At 39.6% G+C, this 10,697-nt stretch overlaps 2 protein-coding genes across 2 annotated transcripts in view; both read left to right on the top strand.

The window, feature by feature from the left end:
• Positions 1-93, top strand: part of LOC138048581 (uncharacterized) — a 342-nt gene extending 249 nt beyond the window's left edge. The window contains exon 1 of the mRNA XM_068894753.1: positions 1-93. This exon is cut by the window's left edge and continues 249 nt beyond it. Within this exon, the coding sequence (XP_068750854.1) occupies positions 1-93 (93 nt within the window).
• Positions 94-7,506: 7,413 nt separating this feature from the next.
• LOC138048580 (uncharacterized) lies at positions 7,507-8,121 on the top strand. Its single transcript, XM_068894752.1, has one exon. It carries the CDS (start codon positions 7,507-7,509, stop codon positions 8,119-8,121), a length of 615 nt encoding a protein of 204 aa, XP_068750853.1.
• Positions 8,122-10,697: the final 2,576 nt, after the last annotated feature.

Below are 10,697 nucleotides of genomic sequence, written 5' to 3'. Positions count from 1 at the left end.
GGAAAGTTGAATGTCAAAATTAGTATGTCATTACTACAGAAAACTACGTTACTGGGAACGGCGAGGATTTTGAGAATGGTGTTGGAGCTCTAGAGTAAAAAGAAAACTGTAAGGGACCTTTGGTCATAGGCTATGACCCGCTCCCTTAGGAAGCAAACCGGAAAAAAGATCATCCAGTTCACAAAGATAATAATAATAATAATAATAATAATAATAATAATAATAATAATAATAATAATAATAGTAATAATAATAGTAATATTAATAATAATAATAATAATAATAATAATAATAATAATAATAATAATAGTAATAATAATAGTAATAGTAATAATAATACTACTAATAATAATAATAGTAATCATAATAGTAATAGTAATAGTAATAGTAATAATAAAAATAATAATAACAACTTTATTTACAGTGCGACCTAACAAAGTTTTTTTTAAAAAGTGTCCGCCAATCAGGATGTGTGAATTTGATTGACAGTCACACCTCCTTGCAAAGTTCGCACAGTTGTAAGAGTCACCAGTTGTGCATCAAAGTGGCCTACTAATTCTTTTGTATGGTCTGAAAGCAACTTAGCGATCTACCCTGTTTCCATGATTAAAATTTAGCTTAATGGAAGATCCGAAGTTTGCGGCAAGTGATCAAAACCTAAAGGACTCTTTATCTGAAACTACTTGAGCGTTTTGTGTCGAGCCCACGTGAGATAAAGATATTTAATTTTTGGTTGACTCTGGCCCTCCGTGACTAATTGTATTTCTGCACACCCCGTCACTGATCTGAAGTGATTGTGGAACCCTAGAAGTTCTAGCGTGGACGTCAATTTCGCCTTACTTCGCGTAATCACCCATCTAGCTACTCGCCGAACTACAGGATTTATCTGCCTCGATTTGCAAGTGTAATCAATTCTTTTGAAACTATAAGCTAAAAACAAATCAACGCAAAGGTTGACGGGAACATTAAGAAATTAAATTTAGCGGCACAAGGAAAGAAAACATAATAGAGCTAGCAGAAGGGTTAGTTATGGTGATCGCGTTAAGGAAGACCCACATTGAAAGTTAGGCGGCTTCGAAAGTTCTGCCTTGGCTTCCCCGATCCATGACACTAAACTGAACTGTTTTATCAACAGAACTCGCGGTTTGGCTGGGACTGATTGGCTTCTTTTACCAGAGAATCTGTACCCGGTTCATCCTCCAGAAATTTGTTACGAGACAGATTTTGCAGGCACAGATTCAGTGTTTTAACTTCTTTATTCTGGCGTGAAACTTCAGCATTCTGCCGTTGCCGGCAGCCTACTCTGTCATCAAACTACTAAAAACTGCTCTCGCTGAGCTGTGATTGGTTAATCAATACATTTCCTTCGAAGAACAAAGGTGACAGCCTGGGCGTATGATTACGTGCCCTGGGCGTTGCACCTGAACTACGCGAATAAGTGAGTGTCACAAAAAGTTACAAGGTTTTCCTTAGTGAAGCACTTTGGAGAGTAAGCTTTGGGTGCCAAATAGGCAGTTACAGCTGATCAAAGAGCTTAAAAATTTATACAAACGTGATTCTAAAACCCTCAGCAATACTTGTGCTAGACACTTCAACCTTCAATCGGTACTTTACACCAACCCGTGCCGGCTAACTGCGGGAAAGCTAACGCTACAGATAACTACGCTAAGATAACTAACATGGTCGGTCTTACAAACTTATCAGAAATAGCCGCTAAAACGGTCCTCGTGTTTCCACATCAGCGGAAATCTGGCTTTTTCCTAATGCATTCACTCAAATTAATTGCGAGGGACGAGGTTGTTTGCGACACTTAACTTGGTTCGCACGTTTCAATTTCCTATGTTCGTTCTTAGCATCATGCATTTAGAACTCTGCATGCAATAACGTGATCTTGAAAATGTTGATTCAAATATTTTAAAATATGCTTCAACGTATGCCCTAAATAAAGTTAATTACAAATTACATTCCTTTTAACTGTGTTTTGGAAGGTTTTCTAATTTAGAAAATAAATAAAGTCAAACACTAAGAAACGGCAGCAACGTTCACCCTTGAAATTAGGCGAATTAAACTTAAGATCTGTCTATCACTGGTATTTCTTACAAACTCAGGGTTCCCCAGAGTTCTTCTCTCCCTCAGTCAAGAGAAGAGCCCTGGGGTCGAGATTGACCAGACCGCTGATATCTTTAGATGCCAATGAAGATTTACGATCGTGTGTAGTTACCATTCTCAGAGAATACAAAAGGATCAGGGTCATAATCACAACTTCAGATAAGTTATACCAAGCCTCACAGTTCCACAGCACTAGAGCTGCTGCAATATCCGCAGCCAGTAATGCCTAAGTTTCGGTACACGAACAATCGAAACATCAGGTTGGTCTCCCTGATCAGAATCCACCTTTACCAGGGTTTATTAGAAGCCTCTACTTTAGAAGCCACTATTTGCACCTAGTGTAAGCGTAATGCGGCTCACAGGAAAATAAAATTACAATACAATACATACTTAATTGACCACTCCCCAAAGAAGCTTTTCAGGGTCAATGAAACAATAAACGAAACAACAACAACAACAACTGTTAAGAATCCCAACTGGCCGGAGGCAAACCAGTTGGCTATTTACAAGTGCAGCTGGGAAGTTGAACCAGGGACTACCAGGAACAAATTCATTGAGTGGTCAGAGCGGGTCTTAAACCCGGGATCTCCGGATCTCAAGGCAAGCGCCCTAACCACTGGGACACACTGCCTCCTATAAATGCTTAGAGTCAGATGTGTGGTTTTTCTTCTCTTACTGCACGTAGCTTGCTTCGAAATCTCATGGGATCTCCGGGCATGGAAGCGAGGTTCCTTTTTGCTCTTAGGTATTCACGGGTCCTTACCTTACACGATTACGCGTTTACGTGAAATTGACTTGAAATCACGTGCGATCGCGTAATTTGCTCATTCCTCCGTAATCCCACTTTTACACTCTATTTTAAAACTACACAGATATTACCGATATATCTTTTCGTAAGTAAACTCTTTGAAAACCGTTCAAAACACACCATTTATATCGACGTCGATTTATCATTGCTCTAAAAATGAGCGATCAGGCCTTGGATGCGCAGGGAGTATTGTACTGGTTTCAAATGTAAAGAACTAAAACTAAAACTGGCCGATTGTAGTCCGTGATATATGTGTTACGAGACAGTCCATTTTGTAGCCACAGCTTCTATGTTTTAACTTCAATATTCTGGCTTGAAACTTCAGCACTCTGCCGTTGCCGGCAGCGAACTCTGTCATCACAATGCTAAAAGCTGGCGTTTAAATATGCACTTGCTGAGCTGTGATTGGTTAATCAACACATTTCCTTCCAAGAATAAAGGACAACAAGGTAACAGCCTGGACGTATGATTAGGTGCCCAGGGCGTAGCACCTGAACTAGTGGAGTAAGTGAGTGCTACAAGGTTCTCCTGAGTAAAGTACTTTCGAGAGTAAGCTTTCAGTGGCAAATACAGCTATAGCTGGTAAAAGAGTTTGAAAAGTTACAGAAACGTGATCATAAAACTCTCAGCAACAAAGGCGGGAAAGCAAGTGGTACATACCTGGGGTAGACACTTCAGCTTAGATAAATGCGAGTTAATTAAATTGTTGGATTAACTGATAGCAGCGGAAACCGAAGTTTCCACGGTCCTTTACACCAACACGTGCTGGCTACCGCGGGAAAGCTAACCCTACAGATAACTAAACTAAGTTAACTAACATGGTCGGTCTTACAAACTCATCAGTCGTTGTATTTCCAACAACATTGACGGAAATTCAGCATTCCCCTAATGCATTTTTCTGTGGGAAATTTACTTAAATTAACTTCTAGGGACGAGGTTGTTTGCGACACTTGACTTGGTTTGCACGCTTCAATTTCCTATCTTTTGTTCTTATTGCATTTAGAACGCTTGCATACAATAAAACCTTCTTGAAAATATTGCCTAAGATATTAGAAAATTTGCTTTAACATATGTCCTAAGAAAAGTTAATTCCATGCACGTGCTCACATACACAGTACAAATTGCATTCCTTTGAGTTGTGGTTTTGAAGGTTTTCTAATTTAGAAAATAAATAAAGTCAAGCACTAAGAAACAGCAACAAGGTTCACACTTGAGATTGGGCAAATTGAACCTAACATCTGTGTATCACTGGTATTTCTCACAAACTAGACGCTCTGTGAGCGTAAACTGGCTTGCTCTTGGTATGTGTTTGTCCCCCTGAAAGGTTTGCACTCATTGCCAAACATCCTAACAAATTATCAGTCCAGAAACGAAACACTACTTATTTTTAAAAATCAAACTGGCTAAAAGCAGGTAACCTGCACGTAGCCGGACTTGTAACTCGAAACGTTAGTAAAAGCCTAGACATAGTCCGCCTGCGCAATGGCTGCCACAAGCTTGTTCTGATATTTTGCAGTTTTACATGGATTGCTGCACCCCTGTCCGATTGGCTAGAATCTTACGCACTCTGTAATTGGACATTTACTCACTCAACAAATCACGCAATCCTTTTAATGAAACGTTGGAAAGAGAGTTCAATGGCCTAAAAGATCAGTTTTAAATTGATTGTCATCTATCTGAGCAGGAAAACTCGCTGTGGGAATTTCTTGTATGTAGAAATGTATTTGTCACTCTGACAATCCGAAAACCGGGAACATTAAAAATATTTATGAAATGTTATTGTGTTTCAAGTATAAAGCCAATCTAGCGCGAGAAACTAAACTGCAACCAGTAACGATAATTAGTTTGTGGTTTCATGTCGCTTCTGATTGGTTGCGCAATGAAAAGTGTCAAAATCAAATTAAAGTGTTAAAAGGCAAATTCGAATTCTCAATTTCGGTAAGTGTGTTAAACAGTTCCCATCTCTTTGCAACCAATACCCTTTCGTGATTCTTTTCTAGAACGAGACGACATAACCAGCAATAAACAAAATAATAAAACATCGCCTTTTAAGTTTTGAATTTTTGGCTGTTAAAATGCAAAGCACTTTTTTCTGTCGTGCAAATAACGGATGCGTGACTTGTCAAGTTAGTCTGCGTCGAATCCCAAAGCGCGTAAGAATTCACCCAAGTGTAAAATGGACAACAAGCCTTCTTTCAAGCAATTCTTGACTAACGAGAATTAGTAAAATTTCCGTTTGTTGTTGTTGTTGCTGTTTTTTTTTCACCTGAAGACTGTGTAGAGTTGAGAACAGATAAATGAAATCATAAATAGCCAGACTTTTAGTAAACACGGATCTAGTTCCACTAAAGAGTTTCGATTCCTTCTATGAGTTTGCAAACCCATATCCAACCAGAAAGAGTTAACAAAGAATTTGCCATTTGGTTCCAGTGTCGTGCACTGCACATAAAATTGTATAAACGTAACCTTTCCTTGTACTTGTACATGTTCATTGCCGTGACTTTCACATCTTCAGTTCCCACTGCCTGCTCCCGTGTGACCTTTTAGCTCAGTCGCTAGAGCGGCGGAGATCTAACCAGAAGGTCGTGGGTTCAGTTCCCACCCTGGTCAGAGTTTTTCTCTGTCCATGTGTGGGCCCATTTCCATCAGTAGGGCTAACGCTCACATGGTTCATATGGCATTGAAATCTAGCTCTTCACATTACACTCTATTCAGTTAACTCTGTTTAAAATATAAGTGCTACACGGCCAACGTTTGTATAAACGTAACCTTTCCTTGTACTTGTACATGTTCATAGCCGTGACTTTCACATCTTCAGTTCCCACGGCCTGCTCCCGTCTGACCTTGTAGCTCAGTCGGCAGAGCGGCGGAGAGCTAACCAGAAGGTCGTGGGCTCAATTCCCACCCTGGTCAGAGTTTTTCTCTGTTCTTCTGTGGGCCCATATCCCAACCCTCCACGCATTCCAGTTTTCTAAACTCTTACAAAAACACACAAGGTCAACTTGTCAAGTCGACCAATAATCTCTGGATGCGATTCCCCTACTGAGAGAATTTCAGCTTTTGTTGACAGTCTACTTCAACCAATAATGAAAGAACAGCAGTCATACATTAAAGATACAACTCAATTTATAAACTTCATTGAAGGAACGAGAATCCCACCAAATGCAGTCCTTGTCTCAATGGACGTTACAAGTCTATATACAAATATACCGCAAGAAGAAGGTATCACGACCAAATGGCATGCATATGACACATTCTACACGGGAACGCCCCCTATACCAACACACTATCTTAGAGAAATGCTGAGACTTATCTTACAAGAGAACTCTTTCCAATACAATGGAAAAGACTTTCTCCATACCCATGGTACAGCTATGGGCACTAAAACAAGAGTCTCTTTTGCTAATATTTTCATGGCTTAGATTGAGACAGCAATTATCGATCAGCACAGTACAAAGCCGTTGGTATGGAAAAGATATATCGATGACGTGTTTTCCCTATGGGACACTAACACAGAGGAAATTAACAGCTTCATTGAGCATGCAAATAACTACCATCCTACAATAAAATTCACTGCTGATATTTCTGACAAAGAAATCATCTTCCTCGATACATGCATCTACAAAGGAGCACAATTTGAAAAGGAATCTATCCTTGACACGCGTACTTTTTTCAAGCCTACTGAGACATTCCAGTTCACGCATTTTAAATCCTGTCACCCACCCGGAGTCAAAAAAGGCTTCGTGAAAGGTGAAGGCCTGAGACTACTAAGAACTAACTCTTCACAGGAGACTTTCGTAGAAAACATAAGAAAATTCAAACTACGCCTTCGAGCGAGAGGCTACCCAAACAACCTTATATATAAAACACTCTCGGAAGTCAAATTCTCTGACAGAAAGAAAGCTCTCCAAGAAAACACAAGAGTACGCAAAGAAATATTGCCCTTTGTAACGCAATACAAACCATCTGTGCCTAACCTAAAACAAATTCTAATGGAGAAATGTCATCTTATAGAATTACAACCTAAACTTAAAGAAATGTTCAGGGAACCTCCGATCATTTCTTATAAAAGAGGCAGTTCATTGAGAGATATACTGGTTAAAGCCAAACTGTAGTTAATCTCTTTAACGCTACATGTAGAGAAGCAATTACATTCATGCGACACGTTTGCGGGATCTGTGAATGGCCTGCCACTATTTAATTACCATGTTGATATTTTTGGACAGAGTCCCTTCCTGCTACGTGGGAAATTTTCACGTCCACGACCAAGACTACCAGAACACATGTACTTTCTTCAACAATATCTACTACAATATTTGAGCCTACAGCAATTTCTTCAGGGAAATACCAGCCAGTCCATGTAGAAACCTACTAACGCTTCTCAATCAGAGAACGGAATATTCGGATGGCCAATCAGAGAAAGCTATTTTCGATCCAACACTCTGTTAGACATTGGTACAAAACCTGGAAACACTGCCCGAACAAACACCACTCAGTTACTCCAAATAGCAGCAACGAGTTCCGCTAAAGGAACGAAACCGTTCTTGCTTCAGAATCTCAGAGTAAACACCTAATACAAAGAGATAAATATGAGCGACACAGAGATGTCCCCAAGTATCCTTGACTGTAACGGTCTAATCGTAACCGAAAAAGCAAACAAAGAACCAGACCAGAAAGTCGAGGATGAGCTTCTACAATCTGCGTCAGAAGACGAAGATAAAGATAACCAACCTCCAATCCCACTGAACGAGCTAAGGTACAAACGTACCAAGAAATCAGAACAAAAATCAAGAACAAAACGCCCTCATGTAAAACAGACCCGAGACAGCCACATGAGAGAAAATCCCGCCAAGAGAGCCCGTCATACGATGAACGCCGAAGAAGCAATTAAGAAAAGAATTAAGAATTCAGAGGAGGCTCTTCTCGAACTTGAGACCCACCATCAGAAACAGACCTGCCCTAAGACTTTGCGCTATGATGCCAAAGCTAAAATACGAGCTGACGAAGAATTCAAAGAGGAAATCAAAACGATCAGAAAACAGGCAGAACAGAGACTGCTAGGAGCGCTCATTAAGTTTCACCACAGGAGCATTGACTCTAACAAGAGACATTTAAACAAAGTTTCTCACAAAGAACGCCTCGCAAGGCAAACAAGAAAGCTGTTAATCGTTCAGAGCACGAAAATAATCTATATTTTGAACTAGATAAGGCACCAGACACGAATGTACTTAAACAGCAAGTACAGAATATTCAGCAGCAATTCAAACTCATGCAAGAGATGATTTCAAATCTTAAGTAAGCCAGCAATAAAGATGTTTCAATTTATCCATGTGTTCTTACTGAGTCCTTTAATGGGAAAGGGGGAGTCTCGAACACTAGAAAATACTTGAATAAGAAACGCAAACATCGAAAGAAATTAGCTAAAAACAGTATTACCAAGAAAGCTGAAGAGATCAAAAACACTTACATCAGAAACCTCTCAAATTGCAACTTGACAACTGATCAGATAAACCTATTATCTAGGGGCCTTCGTTTCATCCCATCTCCGCATACTAACACTAATAGTGTTAAAAAACAGATCCTACGCGATTTCAACCAATTTGCGAGACGAATGCGATGTATCTACCACGGTAGAGGAAAGATGAAACACCCCTTCTATGTTAAATCTAACTGGGAACCACCAGTTCAACAATCAGTTGCTCTTGAGACATACCTTGAAGAAACAAAATTAAACTCTCAGAAATTGAGATAACAAAACCTAAACCGAACCTGCCTAAATCAGAACGCAAAGCTATTAGAGAACTTAAAGAAAACTCAGAAATAAATATCAGGAAGGCAGACAAAGGAACCACCACTGTCATAATGAACAAAATAGACAAGATTAAAGAGGGTATGTCACTACTCGAGGTCAAAGAACACTACAGACCCCTCGAAAAACCAATGGGCCCATTTCCATCAGTAGTTCAAATATTTTGTTTGTAATTTTGCTTTTCAGTTTCTCCGCTCTGTATTTATTTTCTAAAATTACTCAAGCCTTTATTGACTTAGTCGAAAAGAAAAGGTATTTCCATTGTCTTTTTTTTCTCGATGACGGCTTTGGAGCGAGATCGGAACTAACAATAACGAAGCCAAGATCAGTAGCGTTGTTTTGCTCGTAATGAGGTAAAGTCCCAAGGGAAACCAACGCAAGTCCTCACTTGGTTGGGCGTTGTTCTGGATTGCCAATTCAATGCTTCCTGTAGGTTCTTACGGCCTAGTCAAGTTTGCAACGTTACACCGATGCTCAAGTGCACAGCCATTCTACAGGCCTAACTTGTAGTTAAGCTTCATTTATGCTTTTAATTTAATACAAGTAGATATCCCGAAGTGTTTGCAGCACTGTGTTTGGTTCGGGGAACACTGGAAAATTTGGACCATTTACAGACTTCATAAAATGTCTGTAAATAATAAATTTACAGACTTTAACACTTTACCCCATGTAAATTTAGCTCGTTCAGTGGGATTGGAGGTTGGTTATCTTTTTGTCTTCTGACGCCGATTGTAGAAGCTCATCCTCGACTTTCTGGTCTGGTTCTTTGTTTGCTTTTTCGGTTACGATTAGACCGTTGCAGTCAAGGATACTTGGGGACATCTCTGTGTCGCTCATATTTATCTCTTTGTATTAGGTGTTTACTCTGAGATTCTGAAGCAAGACCGGTTTCGTTCCTTTAGCGGAACTCGTTGCTGCTATTTGGAGTAACTGAGTGGTGTTTGTTCGGGCAGTGTTTCCAGGTTTTGTACCAATGTCTAACAGAGTGTTGGGTCGAAAATAGCTTTCTCTGATTGGCCAAGTTACGTTGGCTAATTCGTATCTGATGTGTCGATCCTGATGTAGGTTGTGTTTCTTTACATGTTTATTTTTCTGTTTTTTGGCCATCCGAATATTCCGTTCTCTGATTGAGAAGCGTTAGTAGGTTTCTACATGGACTGGCTGGTATTTCCCTGAAGAAATTGCTGTAGGCTCAAATATTGTAGTAGATATTGTTGAAGGAAGTACATGTGTTCTGGTAGTCTTGGTCGTGGACGTGAAAATTTCCCACGTAGCAGGAAGGGACTCTGTCCAAAAATATCAACATGGTAATTAAATAGTGGCAGGCCATTCACAGATCCCGCAAACGTGTCGCATGAATGTAATTGCTTCTCTACATGTAGCGTTAAAGAGGTTAACTACAGTTTGGCTTTAACCAGTATATCTCTCAATGAACTGCCTCTTTTATAAGAAATGATCGGAGGTTCCCTGAACATTTCTTTAAGTTTAGGTTGTAATTCTATAAGATGACATTTCTCCATTAGAATTTGTTTTAGGTTAGGCACAGATGGTTTGTATTGCGTTACAAAGGGCAATATTTCTTTGCGTACTCTTGTGTTTTCTTGGAGAGCTTTCTTTCTGTCAGAGAATTTGACTTCCGAGAGTGTTTTATATATAAGGTTGTTTGGGTAGCCTCTCGCTCGAAGGCATAGTTTGAATTTTCTTATGTTTTCTACGAAAGTCTCCTATGAAGAGTTAGTTCTTAGTAGTCTCAGGCCTTCACCTTTCACGAAGCCTTTTTTGACTCCGGGTGGGTGACAGGATTTAAAATGCGTGAACTGGAATGTCTCAGTAGGCTTGAAAAAAGTACGCGTGTCAAGGATAGATTCCTTTTCAAATTGTGCTCCTTTGTAGATGGATGTATCGAGGAAGATGATTTCTTTGTCAGAAATATCAGCAGTGAATTTTATTGTAGGATGGTAGTTATTTGCA

This window comes from Montipora capricornis, chromosome 5, assembly GCF_036669925.1.
Source record: "Montipora capricornis isolate CH-2021 chromosome 5, ASM3666992v2, whole genome shotgun sequence".
Lineage (NCBI taxonomy): Eukaryota > Metazoa > Cnidaria > Anthozoa > Scleractinia > Acroporidae > Montipora > Montipora capricornis.
This window is presented reverse-complemented; position numbering and strand designations above follow the sequence as displayed.